This window comes from Ambystoma mexicanum, chromosome 5q, assembly GCF_040938575.1.
Source record: "Ambystoma mexicanum isolate Mex_15411 chromosome 5q, UKY_AmexF1_1, whole genome shotgun sequence".
Classification (NCBI taxonomy): domain Eukaryota; kingdom Metazoa; phylum Chordata; class Amphibia; order Caudata; family Ambystomatidae; genus Ambystoma; species Ambystoma mexicanum.
Genome location: NC_090933.1, coordinates 1,352,325,590 through 1,352,352,369, shown reverse-complemented (window position 1 = coordinate 1,352,352,369; position 26,780 = coordinate 1,352,325,590). Strand labels below are relative to the sequence as shown.

The 26,780-nt window shown below is 45.5% G+C and overlaps 1 protein-coding gene across 1 annotated transcript in view; it reads right to left on the bottom strand.

Annotated features, from left to right (window-relative positions):
* Nucleotides 1-26,780, bottom strand: part of LOC138498717 (secreted Ly-6/uPAR domain-containing protein 2-like) — a 162,485-nt gene that overhangs the window by 74,963 nt on the left and 60,742 nt on the right. Inside the window, exons 2-3 of the mRNA XM_069622359.1 lie at nucleotides 13,302-13,361; nucleotides 6,345-6,461 (exon numbers count right to left, since the gene is read on the bottom strand). Coding sequence (XP_069478460.1) covers nucleotides 6,345-6,461; nucleotides 13,302-13,361 — 177 coding nt within the window. The remainder of the gene's footprint in view (nucleotides 1-6,344; nucleotides 6,462-13,301; nucleotides 13,362-26,780) is intronic.

Genomic DNA, 26,780 nt, shown 5'->3' with positions numbered 1-26,780 from the left:
CACAGTCATGGTTCACACATAGCAGCAGCCGTAAGGTACTCTGGGCATGGTTCACACTTGGTAACAGTAGTAGGGTACTCTGGGCAAGGTTCACACATAGTAACAGAAGTAGGGTACACAGTCATGGTTCACACATAGCAGCAGCAGTAGGGTACTCTGGGCATTGTTCACACATAGTAGCAGTAGTAGGGCACACTGGGCATGGTTTACACATAGTAACAGCAGTAGGGTACACTGGGCATGTTCACACATTGTAGCAGCAGTAGGGTACTCTGGACATGGTTCACACATCATAACAGAAGTAGGGTACTCTGGGCATGGTTCACACATAGTAGCAGCAGTAGGCTACTCTGCACATGCTCTACACATACTAGCAGCAGTAGGGTACACTGAGCATGGATCACACATAGTTACAGCAGTAGGGTACTCTGGGCATGTTTCACACATTGTAGCAGCAGTAGGGTACATTGGGCATGGTTTACACACAGTAACACCACTAGGGTACTCTGGGCATAGTTTACACATAATAACAGCAGTAGGGTACACTGGGCATGATTCATACATAGAAGCAGCAATAAGGAAGACTGGGCATGGTCATACATAGCAGCAGCAATAAGGTACTCTGGCCATGTTTCACTCATAGTAACAACAGTAGGGTACTATGAAGATGGTTCACACATAGTAACAGCAGTAGGGCACACAGGGCATGGTTTACACATAGTAGCAGCAGTAGGGTACACTGGCCATAGTTCACACATAGTAGCAGCAGTAGGGTACACTGGGCATGGTTCACACATCGTAACAGAAGTAGGGTACTCTGGGCATAGTTCACGCATAGTAACAGCAGTAGGGTACACTGGTCATGGTTTACACATAGTTACAGCAGTTGGGTACTCTACACATGGTCCACACATAGTAGCAGCCGTAAGGTACTATGGGCATGGTTCACACTTAGTAACAGTAGTAGGGTACTCTGGGCAAGGTTCACACATAGTAACGGAAGTAGGGTACACAGACATGGTTCACACATAGCAGCAGCAGTGGGGTACTCTGGGCATTGTTCACACATAGTAGCAGTAGTAGGGCACACTGGGCATGGTTTACACATAGTAACAGCAGTAGGTTACACTGGGCATGTTCACACATTGTAGCAGCAGTAGGGTACTCTGGGCATGGTTCACACATCATAACAGAAGTAGGGTACTCTGGGCATGGTTCACACATAGTAGCAGCAGTAGGCTACTCTGCACATGCTCTACACATACTAGCAGCAGTACGGTACACTGAGCATGGATCACACATAGTTACAGCAGTAGGGTACTCTGGGCATGTTTCACACATTGTAGCAGCAGTAGGGTACATTGGGCATGGTTTACACACAGTAACAGCAGTATGGCACACTGGACATGTTCACACATAGTAGCAGCAATAGGGTACACTGGGCATGGTTCAGACAGAGTAGCAGCAGTAGGGTACTCTGGCATGGTTCACACATAGTAACAGCAGTAGGGTACTCTGGGCATGGTTCACACATAGTAACAGCAGTAGGGTACTCTGGGCATGGTTCATACATAGTAGCAGCGGTAGGGTAATATGGGCATGGTTTGCACATAGTAGCAGCAGCAGCATACACTGGGCATGGTTCACACATAGTAACAGCAGTAGAATACACTGGGCATGGTTTGTACAGAGTAACATCAGTAGGGTACTCTGGGCATGTGTCAAACATAGCAACAGCAGTAGGAAACACTGGGCATGGTTCTCACATAGAAACAGCAGTATGATGCACTGGGCATGAGTCACACATAGTAACAGCAGTAGGGTACACTGGGCATGGGTCACACATAGTAACAGCAGTAGAGTACACTAGGCTTGGCTCACACATAGTAACAGCAGTAGGGTACTCTGAGAATGGTTTGCACAAAGTAACAGCACTAGGGTACTCTGGGCATGGTTTACACATGATAACAGCCGTAGGGTACACTGGGCATGGTTTAGACATAGCATATGTAGGGTACTCTCGGCATGGTTCACATATAGTAGCAGCAGTAGGGTACTCTGGGCATGCTTTGCACATAGTAGCAGCAGCAGCGTACACTGGGCATGGTTCACACATAGTAACAGCAGTAGAATACACTGAGCATGGTTTGTACAGAGTAACAGCAGTAGGGTACACTGGGCATGGGTCAAACATAGCAACAGCAGTAGGAAACACTGGGCATGGTTCTCACATAGAAACAGCAGTAGGATGCACTGGGCATGAGTCACACATAGTAACAGCAGTAGGGTACACTGGGCATGGTTCACACATAGTAACAGCAGTAGCGTACACTAGGCTTGGCTCACACATAGTAACAGCAGTAGGATACTCTGGGAATGGTTTGCACAAAGAAACAGCACTAGGGTACTCTGGGCATGGTTTACACCTAGTACCAGCAGTAGGGTACACTGGGCATGGTTCATACATAGAAGCAGAAATAAGGTAGACTGGGCATGGTTTATACAAAGTAGCAGCAATAGGGTACTCTGGGCATGGTTCACTCATAGTACCAACAGTAGGGTACTATAAAGATGGTTCACACTTAGTAGCAGCAGGAGGGTACACTGGGCATGATATAGACATAGCAGCAGCAGTAGGGTACTTTGGGCATGGTTCAAACATAGTAACAATAGAAGGGTACTCTTGGCATGGTTCACACATTGTAACAGAAGTAGGGTACTCTGGGCATGGTTCACATAGTAACAACAGTAGGATACACTGGGCATGGTATACACATAGTAGCAGCGGTAGGGTACTCTGGGCATGGTTCTCACATAGTAACAATAGAAGGCTACTCTTGGCATAGTTCACATAAAGTAGCAGCAGTAGGGTACTCTGGGCATGGTGCGCACATAGTAGCAGCAGTAGGGTACTCTGGGCATGGTTCATACATAGTAGCAGCGGTAGGGTAATATGGGCATGGTTTGCACATAGTAGCAGCAGCAGCATACACTGGGCATGGTTCACACATAGTAACAGCAGTAGAATACACTGGGCATGGTTTGTACAGAGTAACATCAGTAGGGTTCTCTGGGCATGGGTCAAACATATCAACAGCAGTAGGAAACACTGGGCATGGTTCTCACATAGAAACAGCAGTATGATGCACTGGGCATGAGTCACACATAGTAACAGCAGTAGGGTACACTGGGCATGAGTCACACATAGTAACAGCAGTAGAGTACACTAGGCTTGGCTCACACATAGTAACAGCAGTAGGGTACTCTGAGAATGGTTTGCACAAAGTAACAGCACTAGGGTACTCTGGGCATGGTTTATACATGATAACAGCCGTAGGGTACACTGGGCATGGTTTACACATAGCATATGTAGGGTACTCTCGGCATGGTTCACATATAGTAGCAGCAGTAGGGTACTCTGGGCATGCTTTGCACATAGTAGCAGCAGCAGCGTACACTGGGCATGGTTCACACATAGTAACAGCAGTAGAATACACTGAGCATGGTTTGTACAGAGTAACAGCAGTAGGGTACACTGGGCATGGGTCAAACATAGCAACAGCAGTAGGAAACACTGGGCATGGTTCTCACATAGAAACAGCAGTAGGATGCACTGGGCATGAGTCACACATAGTAACAGCAGTAGGGTACACTGGGCATGGGTCACACATAGTAACAGCAGTAGCGTACACTAGGCTTGGCTCACACATAGTAACAGCAGTAGGATACTCTGGGAATGGTTTGCACAAAGAAACAGCACTAGGGTACTCTGGGCATGGTTTACACCTAGTACCAGCAGTAGGGTACACTGGGCATGGTTCATACATAGAAGCAGAAATAAGGTAGACTGGGCATGGTTTATACAAAGTAGCAGCAATAGGGTACTCTGGGCATGGTTCACTCATAGTACCAACAGTAGGGTACTATAAAGATGGTTCACACTTAGTAGCAGCAGGAGGGTACACTGGGCATGATATAGACATAGCAGCAGCAGTAGGGTACTTTGGGCATGGTTCAAACATAGTAACAATAGAAGGGTACTCTTGGCATGGTTCACACATTGTAACAGAAGTAGGGTACTCTGGGCATGGTTCACATAGTAACAACAGTAGGATACACTGGGCATGGTATACACATAGTAGCAGCGGTAGGGTACTCCGGGCATGGTTCTCACATAGTAACAATAGAAGGCTACTCTTGGCATAGTTCACATAAAGTAGCAGCAGTAGGGTACTCTGGGCATGGTGCGCACATAGTAGCAGCAGTATGGTACACTGGGCATGGTTCACACATAGTAACAGCAGCAGGGTACACTGGGCATGGTTTACACATAATAATAGCAGTAGGGTACACTGGGTATGGTTTACACATAATAGCAGCAGTAGGGTACTCTGGGCATGGTTCAAAAACAGTAGCAGGAGTAGGGTACACTGAGCATGGTTCAGACATAGCAGCAGTAGGGTACACTGGGCATGTACACACATAGTAGCAGCAGTAGGGTACACTGGGCATGGTTCACACCTGGTAGCAGCAGTTGCCTCACAGGAAGGCGAAGGAAGAGGGCCCATGGAGGGCGGTTAGAGTGTAGGATGGAAAGCGGGAGCAGGGGTCCCAGTGAGACGGATCTCCATCTTACTGGCATCAAGGCGGAGATCTTTGGAGGCGTACCAATCTGAATCGCGGATAGACAGGAATGAGCGAGAGAGGAGAGGAGTCGAGGGGAGCCTGAAAGAGAGCTGAGTTGCGTCCACGTAACACTGAAAGTTAGAGGAGGAGTTAGATATCAGGTGGGCCAAAGGGGCCAGGTAGACATTGAAGAGCCAGGGTGAGAGGATAGAGCCCCGGGGAACTGCACAGGTAGAGAGAGAGGTGGTGGAGAGAAAGGGCCCAAGTTGGACTTGGGAGGGTTGGTCCAGCAGGAAGGAGGTCAACCACTCTAGGGCCTGATCCGTGATGCCCATGTTCTCACGTGGTCCATTGATCAGGGTGGCATAATTGACTGTGTCAAAATCAAGGAGGATGAGGACAGAAGGAAGGCTGGAATCAAGATTAGAGAGCACATCTTCACAGGTGTTCAGGAGAGCAGTTTCCGTGCCTCTGGCTGCTCTGAAGACAGAATGATGGTCATGGAGACAACCAACAGATTCAGTGTGGAGAGTAAGCAGGGATATGGCCAGCTTTTCCAGGAGTTTGCCCAGGAAAGCAGTGATAGAGATCAGAAGATAGTAGGGTCGGCAGAAGGCGTTCTAAGGAGGGGAGGCCCAAGGGAGTGCTTGAGGAGAGAAAGGAAGGATCCTGTGGTGAAAGAGTGATTGCAGAAATTGCCCCAAGCCTGGAGTGAGGGTGTCAATGTGGTCCTTGATGGTTTTGGGGTAGCAGGTGAGCACCTGTTTGGACGACACTTTCATAGATCAGACTTGTCTAGAAACATCATCGGGAGTTGTCAGAGGGAAAGAGGAGAAAGAAAGAGTAGAGGGGGAAGTGGCCAGAGAAGGATCATGAGAGGTAGAGAGAGAGAGGAAGAGGAGGTCGAGGACAGAATGTCCTGGGTTTTAGAGGTGAAGTAAGAAGGCAGAGCCATACAGAGGGCCTGGGAGGGAACAGGAGAGGTAGAGACTGCAGAAGGATTGGCCTTCTCCTTGCAGATTTTAAAGAGTTTGGCCATGTTGTTAGAGGCCGCCGAGATGCAGGCTTGGATGTGGATTCTCTTCTTGGACAGGACAGAGATTCTGTACTGCCTAAATCTTTGCATGATTGAAGGAACATAAAAAATATGTTCCATTAAGAATACAGGAGATGACTTTGTGAGCAGTCTAAACTCTTTTTCCTCTTACATTCTTGAATTTAGGATGTAGAAATGACATCAAGCTGGATGGGATATGTCTTCTATTATGTAAATCTGAAACCGATGTTGTGTTATACTTGTGCTGGTTCCTTTAGGATGTGCAGAAGGTCGAACAGGGGCTAATGGGGGTTGTTCTTGGGGAGGGCATTGTATTACATCATAACCTCAAGATGAGCGTGAAACATTTAAATGGACATTGAACCTGATATCAGTATCCTGGTTAATAGCAATACCCATTGAGCTGCATTATAGTCCACAGCCCCCACCCTCCGATCGATCCCAATTTGGGTCAGCTTTTAGATTTAGTTCTACAGTCTTCCTGACCAAGGATGTTCAGCCTTTGAGTCTTGCCATTTCAAAGAATAGATTGTGCTCTCTTCAGCCCGTCACAAATATGGTGAGGAGTGGGTGCCTACATACTATCCTCAAGTATAGCGCTTAGAAATGCAGACTTTGTTAATCATGAAGATTGGGTGCACCAGTGTTAGTGATCTCTTACCTGATGCAGTAGCTTCCACTGTCCTACAGTAGGCACTTCCTGAAGGGCAGGTGGTTGTGGTACTACAGCCAGCAATGTTAGTTGTTTCAGCGCATGTGTAGCACTTCAACGAATGTGCTGTGAAGGAAAAGAAAAAGAAAAAGAGTGTAAGAAATCCTCTTTGGTCTGTGAGCTGAAAGTAAATCTCCTGCTAAGGCAGCAGGCCCAGCATCTAGCCCTGTAGCTACTCAGCATCTAGGCCAGCAGCTAGCCCGGTAGCTAATCCAACATCTAGCCCGGTAGCTAGCCCGGGATCCTAGAATGGGAGAACCTGCTCTCTTCATGGCTCTTATTTCCTAATCGATTTGAATGAGACACCTGAGCAATATTTGTATTTGGTGAGAACCACAGATTTCTACTCAGTTTAAAAAGAGGTTTGGTGGGTGAAAGTCAAATGCCAAGGAAAGCAAAGCCAGCAGACCCTCCAACCTCAAGAGTGGCTGACACACACACTAGATTCTCCTGAAGGTGGCTAAGAGCGTGGGCGACATGAAAACCACCCTCTCTGACCTCACGATAGAGAAAGGGGGTGGAGGGCAGTAAGAGTCGCAGCTATAACATACACATCTTGGGAGTCAGTGAGACATGCATGGCTGATATTGATACAGCATTGCGGCTGGATGGTTGATAAGACCAGACAGATATCTGCAAATAAACTACAAAAAGGGCAACCAATAAAGATATGCTTGGGGAGGCCAGGTGGAAGGGGAAGGTCTAATTTCAACCAAAGAAAATATCATCGGGGAGACAAGGTGGAAGAGTAAGGTCTCATGTCAACCAAAGAAGATATCCTTGGGGAGGCCAGATGGAAGGTGAAGGGTTCTATCAACAGAACGCGCAAATGCAACATCTCACATCAGCACGATTACCAAGATACCAGCTGATTCTATTTGCACCGCATATCCAAATTAAGAGATGCTGCTGATTAAATCCGGCCGAACTATTGCCTCTTCTGCAAGAAATTGCTTGCAGTGATGAGATGTCACATGACTGCCTCTATGCTACAGAACAAGAGACTAAGGGCAGAATTGATTTAAGTGATGCACTGTTAAAAGATCCACAAGGGGAGCTGTTTTTCGATGGCTCCTCCTTCAAACTTCCGGATGGTACATCCACTGCTGCTTACACAATCACTATATTAAGCACTATTGTGGAAACCAAATTAATTCCGCATAACTCTGTGCAGGCCGCAGAGATTATTGCATTGACTCGAGCTTGTGAACTTTCCACGGGGCTTAGTGTGTATATATTTACAGACAGTCAGTATGCCTTTGGGGTGGTTCACGACTTCGGTCGATTATGGGCAGAGAGAGGGTTCTTGACCTCGCATGGAACTAAGATACACAATACAACATCACACTTTGATAGTTCGGCTACTTTCAGCACTTGCGCTTCCTACCGAGTTAGCAATAATGAAGTATGCAGCACACCAGAAAGTAACAGATGATGTAAGTTAAGGAAATGCTTTTGCTGACAGAATAGCTAAACAGACTGCCACCGATTTGCATTCCAAAATGTATATAACAAAAGAGGTCACTAACACTTTTTTAATAGATGTAGGAATTGTTTGTATAAAAGACATTCAGGCTGATGCCACGCCAGACGAACTTAAACAGTGGGCTGAGGGTTCAGCAAGTTTAGACGATGAAGGTTGTTGGGTAGATAATGCGAAACAAAAATGGATGCTGCCCGATGCTTATGTCACTGCTATAGTTACGATGGCTCATGGTCCAACTCACATATGTGCTTAAACGATTTGTAAACTTTTGTACCTGTCTGGGTGAATGTAAATATCTCAAAAACTGCTGAGCGTTTATGTCCAAAATTGCATGGTATGCTTACAACATAATGCTGGGAAAGGTACATCGACACCGAGGGGTAGTTTTGGTCCCCCCTCTATGCCTTTTGAAGCTATACACTTTGATTTCATTGAAATGGAGAGTTGTCAGAATTACAAATATGTTCTAGTAGTTATTTGCGCTTTCAGTAAATGGGTCGAAGCTTTTCCTTTAAAAGATTCCACAGCAATCATGACGGTGAAAACCATGCTGAAGGAATATTTTCCTAGGTTTGGTTTGCCGAGAGTCATTTGGTTGGACTATGGCCCACATTTTATCGCTGCTGTTATCCTGCAAGTATGCGTGGGATTGCAGATCGATAAACGGTTCCATTCAGCCAGACACGCTCAGCGTGTCGGACTTGTAGAATGCATAACGGTATATTAAAGAATAAAATGGCGAAAATCTGTGCGAGTAGCAATTTGAAGTGTCCAGCTGCCTTACCGAAAGCTCTATTGTCCATGCGGACGTCTGCACAGTCTAGGACAGGGCTCTCTGCCTATGAGATAATCATGGGGAGACCAGCCAATATTTGGAATGTACCCAAACCCAAGCAGTTAAAAGATGTAGAGCAGTTAACTCAAAACTTGTATTTGATTTATCAATAAGTGCGAGAAACCCTCCCAGTAAAATACGAGGGTCCAGGTCATTGACTCCAACCTGGCGACTGGGTGCTTGTCAAATCATTTGAAAGAGCCTCCTGTCTCGCACCTCAATGGAAAGGACTGTATCAGGTCCTCCTTGCCACAGAGACCGCTGTACAAAGGGAAGGGAAACAACACTGGATTCACGCAACGCACATCAAGAAGATACCTATTTCCTCTGCCCCAGGACAAAGGGGAAGAGAAGGAGATTGTTCACTCTGTTCCTCATCACAAGGCTGTTCTAACCGACACCAAGGGTGTCCCGGAAATCCTTCCTGAGCCATTGAGGCCTGGGGAGACTGCTGCTTTGCCTCCGAGTTCTTCTTTGGATCTTTCTTCACCATTGAGCAATTTTGCTTCTGCTTCATCACTTCCTTCAGGAAGGGATGACACTCTGTTCGCAGATCACACCCTACCTGGAGTTTTGAGGTACGATCTGCGTCCGAGACACCAGACTTATAGCACAGCATCTGCAGTGCCCACAAGGAATCATCGCTGAGCCAGTCCCTTGTCACTCTTTTGCTGAAAATAAACAAGAGGCAGGGACTGGCAAAGTCACCTTCAAGCAAGATAGGCCACATGGTCAGGAGCCACCGACAGATGAACTAAAAGAGCCTAACGGAGAGGCTTCTAAACAGACTCTGAGAAACAATGCCCTTCCTAAATCCACTCGTGGGGAGCAAGCTATTGGTCTTGTGGCTGACAAAGAACCTGTTCATCAGAGATCATGGTCCTTGAGGACCCGCTGTTTTGTAAAAACAGTACTAGTTTGTTTAGTAATTATATTTGTGCTTGGGTTCTGGTACATGGAAGGGGTGCATCCCTTTGAAACTTTGTTACCCACTGAAATAATCTCCACTGTGTCTTCTCCTTTCGTGCATCTGCACACTTTTCCTTCACGAGACTCCCAACTTAGACAGGGTTATCATAATAATACTCTCCTAATGATTATGAACGCGACCCATGCAATTCTAAACAGAACGAATTGCTGGGTGAGTTCACACTTCCCACAACACAGGGAAAAGGGACTGGGCTGGTATATTCATCCTCTTCCTTTAACTACTGCATGCTACGTCTCGCTCAGGGCACTATGTTTTGGACATTGGAACAATAGTATTTCTGGGAACTTCGATGGGACTAATTTGAATGAATTTGAAAAATGAGTCCTAAAACCTTTGGGATGTTCTCTCTTTGCGAATAGAAGCAAACTCAATGTTGCTTCTATTAGGCCTTCTGATAGACTCTCAACGTTTTGAGTCAATAATTTCTTTCAAGATGACTGCCGTAGGCAACCGGGATGCCATGCCTCCTTTCTATACTATTAATTATAGCCCCCACTCTGTTTCCTTCTGTATACAAAGGGATGGTTCTCAGCCAATGAGTATATTTGAGGGTTGCACTAACATTGCAAATCTAGCCAGTGAGGACAGACCTTTGTATGTAGGAGTTCCCGTTTACTTTGTTTGTGGCAATGAAGCCTATCCTTGGTTACCTAGAGATTGGCAGGGTACTTGTTATTTGGGTATCTTGTTACCAGGGGTATATGTGGCTACCACCTCTGAAGTTTCTAGAGCTCATCCAAGGCAGGATTAAATGGTGATACTCCTTCGCAAGTCATGGGTGATGTAGCAAAATCCTTTGTGCCATTTTGGGGACAGATAATGAATTCCGAGGATATCAGAAGACTAGTAAGGGTACTGGAAAAAACCATCAATAGGACCATCAATATTCTGTACAACATGACTCTGGAGCAAAAGGCAATTAGATTAGTGGCCCTCCAAAATAGGATGGTGCTAGACGCCATCCTAGCTGAGCGTGGTAGGGTATGTAAATTGGTGTGTTTTTGTACCTGACTCCTCCCCTACTATATTCAAGGCAATACAAAATCTGCATACCTTTAGTACTGAAGAACATGTCCCCGAGGGAAATTGGGATCTTAGTGCTTGGTTCTGGGACTTACTATGATCATGGGGTTGGAAACTCTTTTCAGTCCTAATGTTAGTTCTTGGTGTTCTACTGGTTTTGTTGTTGTTGTGTACAATATCTTCCTGCCATTGTTAGGCAGGAACATCGATGTTAGGAGGATGTTATGCACAAACGATAGGTACACTAGAACCTAAGATACATGCGCCCAAGGAAACTACGAATGTTTTAGTAATGATGGATATTACTATCAAGGAATTTATGGCGATTGATATTTCTGAAGAATGTGATTCAGGATGTACGGACATTGAGGCGTGGGGTTTTGAGTAAAGCAAATGTTTGAGTAATGCTCTTGGCCAAAAGGAGGGTTTGTTAAACCATATTCGCATACATACTGCCTGATTATGAACATTGGCATAAGACATTCGCATTTGTATTAAAACCTATGGTTAACTCAATTTAGATAGAATTGACTTCGCTGCCATCTTGAAAACATCCGCCATTTTGATCCCAACTCCTGCTGCCTGTTCAGAAATGATTAACCATGTTTTCAGCTGCCACTGTGCAGAATTAACTTTGAGCCTGTGTCAACACTATGACTGCCAAAAGCAGAAATGTTTGTTCTGTGCAAAGAGACCTTGTTGTCAAAATGAACTCCCATTCAAAGTGTTATCTGTGCCTAGAGACTCATCCTCTTTCAAACAAAGACACACAAAGCAAAGCAACTACAGCTGTGTGTTTTGGAAGAAATCCTTTATGCATCTCTTGGGAAATGACTTATTCTAAAGCTCAAGGAACAAGGAAAGATCTACACAGCTGAATACAACATTTGCCAGTATCTTTAAGGAACCTTGGAGCCAGAGTGAACCTCAATTCAAGTGTTGGCAAGGTGCTTGGGAGCCAGATAGCTATCTGCTTTGATATTTGTATCTGTACAGAATAAAGTTCTATTCATAACTTTGACTTCGTGACTGGCGGATTAAATTATTGGTGGTACTAAGCCTCGATATTCCTGGCTGATCTATCAGCCAGGAGGACGGGTAAGGTCTCATGGCCTTTATACTAACCTCCTCATGACTGTGGGTGAGAAGAGGAAGGCTTCTGGAGAGGTGCAGATGATGGCAGGAAGCTGAATTTGAGAGTCGCCTCAGTTAAGCTCACGATCCACAAGCTATTCTCGCTTGGGGGTGCAGAGGCATCAGCTGATGATGAACAAGCCATAGAGTGGGCGCAGCACGGGAGGGTCAGAGGATGACTAGTCACCTGCAGTATTCAATGACCTGCCTTTGTCATATTATTTCATGCTTGCACAGTATAAGTGAGTGACAGTTGTTAAGTGGCAGGCATCGTGCTAGCACCCCCACTGCAGCCAAGTCATTTGCTAAAGCACTGTGGGAAGGGGTGGTGCAGTTTGACTGGGGATGTGGGCCGTTAGCACCCCTATCTTTCTCTACCGTTCCCCAGACTCAGGAAGGCACAAGTCAGTTGCAGAGGCCCTAGTCTTTTCCCTCTTATGAGCCACCTGCTGGGGGACTTCCTCTGTCTCCTCACCTGTTGCTGTCCAAGGTGGTAGAATGGTGTGGGCTGGTCTGGGCACTGTTCTTAAGTGCTTTCTGAATAACAGTAAGGGGCAAGGTGCCGTTCAATCTGTATACCAATGGCTTAACTGACACCTTGAACATAATTATCTCAAAGTGTTATCCTACAAGACTCTTAATATCTGCAAACTCTATGTCGGTCATCATCGCTCCCACCAAGAAAAAAGACATTCTCCAGGAACATTCGTGGCCAGAATCATTGCCAGATCAGTAGACAATCACTTGCTGTTCAGGAAAAGACTTAAAGTGCTTCTGCAAGAAAAGAGCTTGAGCGCTCGTCACAACCCGTCCTGGAAGCTTGGGTCTTACCCCAGAGGTGATGAACTGTTTCCGTGACGACTCCTTGATAACTGGGACATGATTGACTGGCAAATATGTATTTTGTTTGTACTCAAACCTTGGCCTAGTGCTCTTACTGTTCTTCCCTTTCCCTAGCCCGTCACATTACTTGAAGATGTTAACCCTTCTCCTTCCCCTTCCCATTGAACTAAACTGATCAGAAATGTTCCAAGTCTAAGAATGAGGAGATCCATCCTTTTCCCTTCGTCGCCTTGCCCTTCCTCTTCCCTTCCCCTTCCCGTTTGCCTCCCCCCCTTTCCCCTTCCTCTTCCCCTCCCCTTCCCCTTCCATTTCCTGCTCCTGCTGGACTACAAAGTGATTCTATTCACAGCTGAATCCTTAGAAAATACCAACACGTACGTTTTGTGACAATGCAAGCAGTGCTAGTTGCACTAAGTCAATTTGTGGAATTCTTTAGGACACCAAGACTAGACTTTAACATCAAGCTAAAGCTTCCTTCTATGGGTCGTGTTTCTTGCATCATAGGAACTGTGTTCTGGACTGTGCTGCACTGGAAGCAGAGCCGTCATACCATCACCCGGAGGTGTGATCTTCAGACACGGGCGAAATACTCACCATTGGCGGAGTCCTGAGAATCTCCAGAAGCCATGCCATCGCCAGACTGAAAACAAAGAACTGCAAGAGGGAAAAAACAGGAAGCAGGTATTGGCCTCTTATTCTCACCATCACTACAAATTACAAAGAAGTCACCGACACAGATAACACTCCCCCCATGCATCCTACACACCAAGAAGGACCTCAAGACTGTACTCTTCAAAGACACCTAACCCATTTGCTGAGCACGCCACACTAGCTTACCCCTACCCCTGCAGAGCCCCCCCTCTTTCCCGTGCCCCATAGCCATGCAAGCTCCTCGGCTTCCCCACATCCTACTTGGAAGCACCTGACTGTGTCCTGTATGTACAGCGCTCAGTGGCTTCCCAGCTAGGTATCCAGGGATGCATGTATATGGGGGCCCGTGCGGGCCTGAAGCCTAAGGCAGCAGTAGCCTTGGTGAAGGGCCTATAGAGCTCCGGCTGCAGGGGTCTAGGGTGAGATGCAAGGGGTCAGAGGGCCTCTACTTTGAGGCATGAACAGAACATGCGTTTACTATGCATCTGTTGTCAGCAAAGAGTCAGTCCTTGCCAACACTGGATATGGATCATTTGGGGACTACTGAAGCCTGAGCCCATCCAGTCTGCGTTGAACCTGCAGCAACGAGCCTTGAAGATTGCCGTCAGTATGGACCCTGCAGTGGGTCTCCACTGGGCGCGCCATGTCTACACGCAGCAGACTTCCCAGAGGCTTTGCCGAACCCACATGCTGCCAGTAGATCCGCACTGGATCCCATGAAGGATCGATTTGAGACCAAGTTAGGGAGACTATCTAGAGTACTTTTTCCCTGAATCCATAAATCCTTTTTATTGTGCTATAGTTCATTACGAATTTTCCGCAAAAAATAACTAAGCATATACAATAAAATACAATGAAATAACTATATATCATATAAATCAAATCAGATAGAATACTCATAGTACAAAACATTCACCATAAAAACAATAAAATAAGACTGTTACTTATTACATTAGATCATCCTCATCCCCCTTAAAGTAAATCAAGCACCGTCATATACTAACCTATTCCAGACAACCATTATATGCTTTGTAATAATATGGCACATAAGCATCTTAATAGCAATAAAACCTTAGGCCGGAGTAAATCCCAAATCACAGATGCATATGGTAATAAGCCCCTCGCCTGCAGGCCATTATCGCATAAGGTAATGTCCATAGTTATGGGCCTGAGCGTAGAGAGGGCCTTAACGAAGGCCCCAGGGGCATTACCTCATGCAATAATGGCCCACAGTCGAGGGGCTTATTGCCATTAGTACCCCGGCCCGTTAGACAACGGTACTAATGGCTTGTTTTTTTTTTCCAGCTGCGAGACGCAATGCCTATTTGGCTGGTAAAGAAAACGTTTAGAAAATGGCAGCTGTGGACATAAAAACGTAGTCTGTTATCTCTTTCCGTGGTGGCCATAGCACACAAAAGTAAATGGCTACCATGTAAGGAGAGAAGGGAATACACTTAGTCCTTTCTCCCTTTCCATGGTGGCCATTCAAGTAAATGAAAAAAAGTAAAACAGAAAAACGGCCACCATGGAACAGGGAGAAGGGACTACATGCGGTCCCTTCTCTCTTTGTTTTTTTAATAGTTGTTTTTAGTTTCTCAGCAAACTTTTACAACATACATGTCCAATTGTTCCATACTTATGTGTAAGTACACAATTTCACATTATTAGTAAAAGACATCATTTCTTTGACACATTTCGAATTTCTTTGACACCAAAGGAAGTGGGGCAACTCTTATACATAATGTAATTTTAGACCAAGTTGCCCCAACCACAACAAACATATCAAGGACATACATCAAACCCATCACAAAATTGTAAAATAATCAATGGACAAGCTCATACAAAATATAGGCCATTACTTAATGATTTGTTAGTACATCAAAGAGTGGGATGTTGCTATAACAGTATTAGGTGTGTTCATTTCCCTATCAGGATTTTGCCTTAACAATTCCCATGACATACCTACCAAAGTGAACCAAATAAGAAGAACATCTTCACATAAATGGCAAAGAGTTGCCTAACAAACTAATTCTGACACAGCACTTCTAGGCAGCTGTTGATTAAGCAAAGACTGTAGTTTACTTGTAAGTTCCTCATTTATGTGTGAAACAAATCTTGATAATGAGAGAATCAAACTGAAGATGGTACCCCACATACATGTAGTCCAAAGCCATTCCCTAGATGGTTCGGTGTTACCAATTCTCTTAGTTCCAAAACTTTGAGTTTGCATTTCATCGAAATATTGACAGAAAATAACCAGATGTTTAATTGTTTCTTTTTGGGAAGCCGTCTTGCAAAATCTACAATTCTCATTTTCATCTTTTCTGATTTGAGGGTACCAGTATTTGATTCTCTCATACGTTGGAATCTGCTTCATTTTGAACCTTAAATACAGATCATGCAATGTATTACAAGCAAATTGCACCAAATATACTGACAAGGTATGCGTTTCGTGATGAATTGTGAGATTTCCTTATAAGATCCTAATATGGATATGCGATCAATCGAGTGACACCAATCCAACTCATAGAGTTTTTTCTTAACATAGACTTGTCTAAATTCAAGATCCGCGCTCTGCAGCCCCATTTCCAATAATAGAGCTTCCATTCTCTTAGAGTATTTAACCATAGATGGGGGGTTACACTCCCTAATCATTTTCCCTAAATTCGCATATAGTGAGTTAGGTGGAGGAAACATCATCTTAGCAAAATGTAAAAGTAACGGCCAATGTTGTCGAGCAGAGAGAGCAGTGAGCCCTAGCTCCTGTCTGAGAGTAACATTCGGAAGTGAGTTTGCAAATCTCAACGTTTTCTTCCATAATACACCTTGAATTTGGTCAAGAATTATATCAATTTGCGTTAGGCACATATCTAGGCCGTAGGGTATTGTGGCCTCTACCGTGAGAATATAAAACTCAACCAGGGGTATCATCGAATATTTGCAGTATTTTAGGGAAACAGTTCTCATTTGTGTGATTAGTGGAATTATTTTTTATTTAGCGCCTCTTTTCACATCTTTGAGAGTTTGCATCCACTAAATCACACCCCAGATATTTCATGGAAACTGCACGTGCTACACAAATTTCGTTAATCAACCAATTAACAAATATAGGTGTTTTTAGTGTGAGGTTCCAAAATGTAATAACTCTAGACTTTATAACATTAAAGTGTAAATTGTGTGCCTGAGAGTATTATGCAAATAGATTCAAGGTTGCTCCGAAGGGAGTACGGGCGAAAATGAGGATATCATCTGCAAAAGCATGCCAGTGGACCCGCAGGTGCCCAAGGTTTGCCGGAAAACTGATAGGCTGTAGCCAGATGTTGTCAATATCACACAAATATAGGTTAATCAGGGTGGCTGCTAGGTTGCAACCCTGTTTAACACCTACATATGTCGATATTGGATGCATTGTTGCACCCAACAGATTAACCCTTACTAAATATGCGTTGTTCTGATGAGGTTTTGCTATGAGTGTGATTAGCTGAGAAGGAATACCTAACCTAAACATTTTGTCCCACAACAGGTTTCTGATTACACAATCAAATGCAGCGGAAATATTGATTGATGCCATGTATAGTGGGCCAGAATTAGGACCTTTCATCTTTTCTAGCAGATGGGTCAGGGTGGTAGCATTCAATGAAGTTCCCATCTGTGAGCGAAATCCGATCTGGTAGCGTGAAAGTATGTTGTTGTGATTTATGTGTTGTTTAAGCAAGATGGGAAAATCTTTCGCAGAGGCATCCAACAAGGCGATCGGATAAACGTTTTTTGGCTTGGCCGGATTGCCTTTTTTGAATATTGGCACTATTATTGACTGTAACCATGATCATGGCACCCTAGATGTTGAGTAGATATTATCAAACTGGATTTTTAGGATGTTTGTCCAAAACTGAAAATTCTGCTTCAAAACACAAGGTGGTATGGAGTCAGGACCCGCTGCTGTAGTATAGTTTAAAGTCATAATCGTCCATTCAACAACTGCCGTAGACCAAGGTGAAATCACAAAAGTGTCAGAAAGCTAAGAGGACTTGTGTAAATGAATGTATATGCTAATTGAAATTTAGAAATGAAAACGTTTGTCCACTTTTCTTCGGATATAGATGCCATGGGATTTCCATGGTGGCCTGAAAGAAAAAAAAAGAACACTGAAGAACGGCGCGAATGACGTATGCAGGCTTACCGTGCGGTAAGGATGGGAAATGCACCAATCGGTGCGTTTGTTTTATTGAAGATAACCCACGATAGAATGTTCACTGTGCCAGTAAGTTCAGACAGGAAAGCCTGTCATTCATTCAACAATAGAATAGATCTGGCCAGGCTGCAAGGCGTGAGGCTGTTCAGCCAGCATACTTCTCCCTGTAAATCCAACAGGCCATAGTGCGTAATCAAGGATCTGCACGAGGTAGGAACTTCAGTAATGCCCATTCCCCTACAGAGGCGACATACACAATCCTCCATAGGGAGGCGCATCCAGGCCCCTTAACACAGCCAGAACCGGGCATTTGTGTAGTCTCCCTGCATGAGCGTGCACCTGGCAGAGGGGCTAGGAAACTGACGGGTATATCCCTGGACCTTTCCATAGGGGGAGAAAGGTTCAGAGGAGATATGCAGCGCAGGTGGCTTTCCTATATTCCAGGGCGTTGTTTGTTTGTTTGTTTGTTTTATTATTTTTATTGCGCGTGAGACCCGTGGGTATCAGGGCGCATAGCATAAGACAACTTACAGCTTAGTTACACAATTAAAATACACAATTCAAATACATGATGACAACAGAGTAGTGAGAACACACGTGGGGGCACAGGTAAGGTACAGAAAGTACGTCAAAACAGAAAAGTATAGTTATACATCCATCAAGCTCGAAAGCAGAGCAGCAGCAGAGATAAAAGCAGAAAGGTAACATTATGCATACTTCAGACTCTGCTGCGGAGCAACAAGACATATTAGAAAAGGGGTCATAGACAATGGCTGGTCGAAAATACGTACAGTATAATAGGTAAGTGGCTATTTATGCAGTTATTTACAAGGTAGCAGAAGAGGGGATCAATTATTTGTGTCGAGAACAGGCTTGATTTATTAGAGTCTTTAAACCATTTTATTAGGTTTTGGCGGAAGTTCGGGTAGGATTGGTCTGCTCTTAATGGTGGGGGTGAGGAGTTCCAAATTTGGGCTGCCTTCACCGTGAAGCTATTACTACTGTGGATAACTTGAATCTTGGGACGTGGAGGCAGTTAGTATTAGATCGCCTGGTGGTTGTTGTAGATGATTTCCTGATGAGTCTTTCAGTCAAATAGCAAGGTGTCGCGTTGTGCAGGCGCTTGTATGAAAGTGAGGCAACTTTTAAATTGATTTTGTCCTGGGTGGAGAGCCATTAGCTCTTCTGATCTGAGAGATGTGTTCCCTCCTGGCAATTCCAAGTACTGCCCTCACGGCATTGTTCTGGAGGAATTGGATTTTTTCAATAATTTGTTTGTTGGCTCCTATGTACAGTGCATTACAATAGTCAGGCTTAGATAAAAATAAGCGCTCTAGCTTTGTTGGACAAAAAGGGTTTACCTGCTCTGATCAGTTTGCAAGTGTAAGCCATGGCCATACTTGCTTGCTGAAGGACAGGGTAGAGTCTAGGTAGACCCCTAGAGTTTTCACTTCCTTAGCGACAGTCATGATGTTACTGTCGATATTGAAGGCCGCTTAGTTAGGGCTCAGATTTATTAGGATTGAAGTTGTGCCCAGGATGATGAGCTCAGTCTTGTCATCATTCAGACATAGTCTATGGGTAGCCATCCATGCCTGGATGATGAGATATACCCTATTCACTAAGGCCAAATCCTTGTCGTAGTCCCCAGTAAGTGGTAGGAGGATCTGAATATCAAGTGCATAGTTAGTGTAGGTGATACCAAGATGATCCAGGTCATCGAAAAGGGGTTTAGTGAAGATGTTGTAGACACATGAACCCTGTGGCATTCTGCAGGTGATGGGGATGGGATCTGCAACTGCTCTGGGGGAGAAGACTCTCATAGTCCAATTATTTAGAAAAGCTTGTATCCATGCTATGGCTTCTGCCGAGAGTCCAGATGGCTGCATAAGACCCTACGATCCACAAGGTCGAATGCAGCCGAAAGGTCTAAGAGGATCTGAGCTCATCTATCTGAGCTTTCAGATCTATTAAGGCTGTTTCTGTCCCATGTTGGGACCAGAAACCTAATTGGTGTGCTCCTAGTAGTGAGTTGGATTCAAGATGTTTTTGAATTTGTGAATAGGCCATCTTGTCAATAATTTTCAGCAGAAAAGGCACTGGGGTGATCGGCCGGTAGTTGGTAGGTATGGATGGATCAAGTGTCTGTTTTTTAAGTAGTAGCAGGACCCACGATTCTTTGAGGTTAGGTGGGATCATGCTTGCGGAGAAGGAGGCATTAATGAGTTTTGTAATGAAAGGGGCCAGGTCTCTGCCTGAGTCCTTTATAAGTTGGGCAGGGCATTGATCACCCTGACAATTTGAGGGTTTGAGTGAGAGAATAGTTTTTTCTGTTTCGAGTATGGTAACTTTGGAGAACTTGAAACGCAGTGGGTCGGCAGTATTGTTTGTAAGAGCAGGGATGGCGGTGGGTAGCATGGTGCCAGTTAAGGAGGCTTTTATTCTTAGTAATTTTGGACTGAAGGGTCGTAACTTTGTTGGCAAGTGCTTGCTGTATGTTTGAGCACCATAATGTGTCTTTTACACAATTATCCGCCACTGGGATAGGAGCTTCTAACTCTTTCAGGAGAACAAAGAGCTCTTTCGTGCTTGATATAGCCTGTGATATTCTGGAGTTATAGGTTTCACGTTTAGCTAGAAGTATTTCGTTTTTGTAGAGGGCGGTTATGGCCCTAAGATTGGTCTTGTTTTCCTCAGATGGTATTCATCTCCAGGAGACCTCACATTGTCTTTTTTTTATTCGCAATGTTTTCAGGTCGGGAGTATACCGTGAGCTGAGTTGGGCTTTCGGCTTGCTTTTTCTCATTTTAAGAGGTGCTATTAGGTCGAGAGATGAGGCCATGGTTTTATTGTACTCTTTGACTAAGGCATCAGGCCCGATACTTTCGGGAAGTGCATTGAGAGTGCGGAGGATGAGGGGGAGTAGGTTATTGCAGGTGATGTTCTTTTTATTCCTTGTAGGTACTGAAGGTGCTAACACTATTGGCCTGGAGATGGGATTTTCAGTTGCTAGAGAAAAGGTTCGAAGGTGGTGGTCTGTCCAAATCTGGTGAGCTATGGATAAGATGGAGGCATTGCAATTGTAATCTGCCACCCAGTCAAGTATTCCCCTTTGTTATGAGTCGGGTAAAGTACTCTCTGGGTGAGTCCTAATTCGGTTAGTATGTTGGACACTCTTGTTGCGTGTGTGTCTTTCGGGTCGTTGAAGCCTAAGTTCATGTCACCTAATTGGAGGATTTGGAAGGAGTTTTTTAGATTATTAGAGAGTATATTAGAGATATCTTCCTCAAAGGTACCAATGTGACCAGTGGGTCTGTATATGAGGTGTATCGTGAGCGTCTGGGTATTATTAATGGTGAGATTGGCAGTGAGGTTTTCGTGAGATTTGATGTCAAGGGTTGAGCAAGTCTAATGGGTAAAATCGATTTTGCAATAAGGGCTATACCTCTGTCATGCCGCCGTCTTTTGGTGGTCGCTGGCGATTATGGAAGGCTTGGCGTTGGCGGCGCCATTAGAAGTCCCGTGGCTTTTTCTTTCACTTCCTGGTTTAACGGTCTAGCCTTTTCTCTTGTTTCCGTATTTAACCACGCCCCTCTCTGAGCTCTGTGCGTTGCAACTTTGTTTCTTTCGCTTTGTTGCCGTGCTACTGTGTTTCTAGTACTTTTGCCTGTTGCCTGGTTTACTCAGTACCTAAAGCAGCATTCCTTTCTACTGTTTTTTCCCCTTCCTTGGATTTCCCTGTTGTTCCGTTAAATCTATTCCCGTGCCTTTCAGGGCTCCTCTATCCCTTCCTGTTTTCCGGATCTCGTTCCGGTATCTGGCATTGGTGTGTTCCTCCATCCCGGTCCCCCGGGCTTCTCCTGCTACTAACTTCGAATACTACAGATTTGGCTACTTCGGAAAGACTTTCCTGTTTTCGCTTGCATTCCGGACTCACCAGTCAACTCCTCCGACTCCTATTCGTTATCAACAACATCCGGCGAGAGGTTTTTTTAAGCGGCTGCTTTTTTCCTCTCTTCCTGGCATCTTCGGGACAGGGGCCGGCTGTTTCCCTGTTTATCAGGGAATCAGGGTGGCTTCTTCCCGCGGACGACCGTATCTCTTCACAAAGAAGAAAAGACCTAAGGACAAGCTTCACAGACGAGGAAATCTTCTGGAAGAGACAGGTGAGGAGAAAGGGGAGGTGGACATAGACTTATCTGATTTGGAGGATTCTCCGATATATCCCAGCACTCGTGACAGTTTGCAACGCCCAGAAGAGAACACAATGTCTATCTCGGAACAGGTCCAAGATTTGCTCACTGCAATGCAGAATGTGACATTAGAATTACAGGCTGTGAAAGCCGAAAACGCTGCTTTGAGGCAGCGTGTCGACCACTTCGAACAGTCCCGGAGTGATCTGCCCCCTATGCCGTTAGCCTGCGGTAAATACGATGGCTCTCCAGCTAGATTCAAAGAGTTCATGGAGGCATGCATAATCTATTTCACTTTCAGACCACAAACATATGCCTCAGACTCAGCCCGTATAGGTTTTCTAATTTCTAATCTTACGGGTAACGCTCTTTCTTGGGCTACCCCTCTGGTGACCAGTGCCAGCCCTTTACTCCAAGATTACGCCGGGTTCACCGCCCAATTCAAAACAGCTTTTGAAAGGCAAGAGTCTGCGGTAGTCGCTAGTGAACAGTTACTGGATATTCGACAAGGAAGCTTGGATCTTCTATCATACATCTCCCGTTTCAAACGGGTGGCTGCTGACGCAGGCTGGCAAGAGAACGCTCAGTACACCATCTTTCGCAGAGGATTAAGGGAGGACCTTAAAGATGAATTAGCAAGGGTTAACCGACCAGCTACTTTAACCGACTTGTGGTCTACTGTTATTCAGCTGGACTTCCGCATCTCAGAACGACGGTCTGAACGTCGAAAACAACGTGGATTTCCGGCTACACCTGATCCTGGGATTCCCTCTCCCTCTCCCACCTGTATGTCGAAAGAGGAACCAATGCAGATTGGGACTACCCGAGGGCCACTCACCCCGGAAGAAAGAAGAAGACGCAGAGAGAACAACCTGTGTATGTATTGTGGATCCAATCAACATGTTCTTAGAGACTGTCCTAACGTGCCTCCAAGACGTTCGGGAAACGCCAGTCCTCGGAACTAGTTGGGACAAGTTACCGAGGGGGATTTCCTGGTCCCTTCGTCTCCTTATCAGTCACACCCACGCCGTCCACAGAAGACAACCGTCTTATCTTAATTGGAGTAGAGTTATGCCTCTCTCAGCGGTCCTATGATGTTTTGGCCCTACTGGACTGTGGTGCTGCCGGTTGCTTTATGGATCTGGTTTGGGCGGAAAAGGTTGGCATTCGCCGTTTGCAAAAAGACGAGGATCAAAAGGTGGAGGGTGTAGATGGCAGACCACTCAGCTCGGGCCTTATCACTCATACTACACCTCCTATGCAGATGAAGATTCTACATCACAACAAAACCATTCAATTTGACCTCATCCGAGCAGCACATTTTCCATTAATCCTGGGAATCTCGTGGCTTCGGAAGCATAATCCGACCATTGATTGGACGAAGAATCAACTGTCATTTACATCAGCTTTTTGTCGTAGTTCATGTTCCTCACAGACCCAACATGCTACGGTCCATGTTTTTCCGGAGTTAGACTCTAGTTCGGAGGTATTAAAGGTAAACAGCATCCCCAGAGAATATCTCCGCTACCAGGAGGTGTTTGCGGACGATGGTCCTCAGAAGTTACCACCTCATAGACCAGAGGACTGTCAGATCGTTCTCCAGCCCAACGCTGTTGTACCTTTTGGTAGAATGTTTTCTCTTTCCCTTAAGGAAAAGAAGGCACTTAAAGAATACCTGGATGCTAATTCACATCATGGCCTGATCCGACCTTCGTTTTCTCCTGCTGGGGCTTCGCTTTTTTTTGTTCCAAAGAAAGGTACCGATGAACTTCACCCTTGCATTGACTATAGGGGTCTTAACCAAGTTACTCTCAGAGATAGGTATCCCATGCCACTGATCGGAGACATCCTAGAAGCTGTTCAAGGGGCGAAGATCTTCTCAAAGATTGATTTAAGAAGAGCCTACCACCTTTTGAGGATACGATCCGGTGATGAATGGAAGACGGCCTTTCGCACTCCCTTCGGACACTATGAATATTGTGTTATGCCGTTTGGTCTTGTTAATGCTCCATCTGTATTTCAGAGATTCATGGATCGCATTTTCTCCGATCTACTTTTTCATTGTGCTGTCGTCTATCTCGACGACATTTTGGTTTTTTCTAAAGATGCTCAACTTAATGCTAAACATCTCCACCAAGTCCTTCAAAGATTACAAGACAATCTACTCAAGGCCAATGCTGACAAGTGCATTTTTCAAGTCTCCGAGGTCAACTATCTTGGCTTTATCCTGTCTTCAGAAGGCATTCGCATGGATCCCGCTAAGATCGACGCCATCTTGCAATGGCCAACACCTCATACCATCAGAGACGTCCAAAGATTTTTAGGTCTACCCAATTTTTATCGCAAATTCATCCAAGGATTTTCGGATCGAGTTCTACCCATTACAAGGTTGCTAAAGAAGTCATCCATGCCCTTTACCTGGTCTTCTGAGGCAAACCGGGCTTTCCAACTTCTCAAGAAGGAATTCTGCTCTGCCCCGGTACTTCATCAACCAGATCAGAAGCTAAGATTCATTGTGGAGACTGACGCCTCTTCTGCAGCAATTGGGGCAGCTCTTCTACAGGAACATGAAGGGTTAGAATATCCCGTTGCCTACATGTCCAAAACACTGAATGACAGCCAAACACATTACTCGGTAATAGAAAAAGAACTACTGGCAATGAAATCCGCATGCGAAGAATGGCGACATCTCCTACAAGGAGCTACTCATCCTTTTGAAATCAGAACAGATCATAAGAATCTTAAGATACTGCAAAAGATGGAATGCGTCAACTCACGTCAAGCTCGCTGGGCACACTTTTTCTCCCAGTATGATTTCGTACTGACTTACTTACCTGGTTCAAAGAACATACTTGCTGATGCCCTTTCCAGAAGACCGGTTCCAGGCAGGATTCTGAAGGAATTTCCCAGTCTCATGCTACCAGAAGTTAAAGTGATCTGTTCTGTGGAGTCGTTCTTGGACAGGGTCCGTAAGGTCACGCGGTCCACTCACCCTCTCCCGAAGGATCTATCCATGCAAGGTGGTTTATGTTTTCGACAACAACGTTTATTTCTACCTGACAGTTTCACCCGTCAGTCGGCTTTAAAATGGTGCCATGATGATCCAACAGCAGGACACAGAGGCGTAAAGAACACCTTGGAGTTGCTTCTTCGCAGGTTCTGGTGGCCTGGGATGGCCAAAGAAGTCACAACCTACGTCAAATCATGTCCGGTATGTTGTCGATCCAAGTACAGCACTCAAAAGGCAATAGGGTATCTGCAACAACAGAACCTTCCAAAGAGACCCTGGAGCGTTATTTCTACTGATTTCATTGTGGATCTGCCCCCTTCAGAAGGTTGTTCATGCATCATGGTAACGGTCGACTGCTTCACGAAGATGGCACATTTCACTCCCTTGGCGGGTCTCCCTACTGCAGCTGAGATGGCGGCTGTGTTTGCCAGAGAAATATTTCGCTTACATGGTACCCCGGACAAGATTATTTCTGACAGGGGTTCTCAGTACACCTCGAAGTTCTGGAAGGAACTTTGTGAAAGACTGGGTATGGAACGTGCTTTGTCATCCGGTTTCCACCCACAGACCAATGGACAGACAGAAAGAACAAACGCCACGCTGGAGCAATATCTTCGGTGTTTCACTAATGCCCAACAGGACAATTGGGTTAGTCTGTTGGTTACGGCAGAGTTTGCCTATAACAATGCAGAGCACAGTGCCACTGGTCTCAGTCCTTTCTTTTGTTCCTATGGTTTCCATCCCAACTTTATTCCTTCTCTCTCTTTTCCTCCTTCTACAACTCCATCAGTTGATGCCCTACTTACCAGTATCACGGATGCTCACAAGTCTGCCACAAGTTGCTTGCGAGCTAGCAGTCTCCGGTACCGAGCTTACTGCAACCTTAAGCGCCAGCCGGTTCCGGCATGGCGTAAGGGCACCAAGGTCTGGTTGTCTACTAGGTTTCTGCCTCGTTGGCTACACCCCTCTAAACTATCTCCCCGCTATCTGGGTCCTTTCCCCGTACTTCGCCAGATCAATCCTGTGGCTTTTCGTCTCCAGTTGCCAAAACACATGCACCGTCTCCATCCGGTGTTCCATTCCTCTCTCCTAAGGGAATGCAAGGGCGATCCCTACCATCGCACTTTGCCGCGTGATCCGGTTCCCAAGGTGGTTCCTTCTGATGAGTACGAGGTGGCCTCCATTCGGGACTCCCGCTATCATCAGGGTCGCTTGGAGTATCTCATCCACTGGAAAGGATATCCGCACTCAGAGGACTCCTGGGAACCGGTGTCTCATGTTCACGCTCCGGCATTGATTCAGCGGTTTCACCGTCTGTTCCCGGGTAAACCGGGGGGGGTGCCGCTTGGTAGGGGGCATACTGTCATGCCGCCGTCTTTTGGTGGTCGCTGGCGATTATGGAAGGCTTGGCGTTGGCGGCGCCATTAGAAGTCCCGTGGCTTTTTCTTTCACTTCCTGGTTTAACGGTCTAGCCTTTTCTCTTGTTTCCGTATTTAACCACGCCCCTCTCTGAGCTCTGTGCGTTGCAACTTTGTTTCTTTCGCTTTGTTGCCGTGCTACTGTGTTTCTAGTACTTTTGCCTGTTGCCTGGTTTACTCAGTACCTAAAGCAGCATTCCTTTCTACTGTTTTTTCCCCTTCCTTGGATTTCCCTGTTGTTCCGTTAAATCTATTACCGTGCCTTTCAGGGCTCCTCTATCCCTTCCTGTTTTCCGGATCTCGTTCCGGTATCTGGCATTGGTGTGTTCCTCCATCCCGGTCCCCCGGGCTTCTCCTGCTACTAACCTCGAATACTACAGCTTTGGCTACTTCGGAAAGACTTTCCTGTTTTCGCTTGCATTCCGGACTCACCAGTCAACTCCTCCGACTCCTATTCGTTATCAACAACATCCGGCGAGAGGTTTTTTTAAGCGGCTGTTTTTTTCCTCTCTTCCTGGCATCTTCGGGACAGGGGCCGGCTGTTTCCCTGTTTATCAGGGAATCAGGGTGGCTTCTTCCCGCGGACGACCGTATCTCTTCACAAAGAAG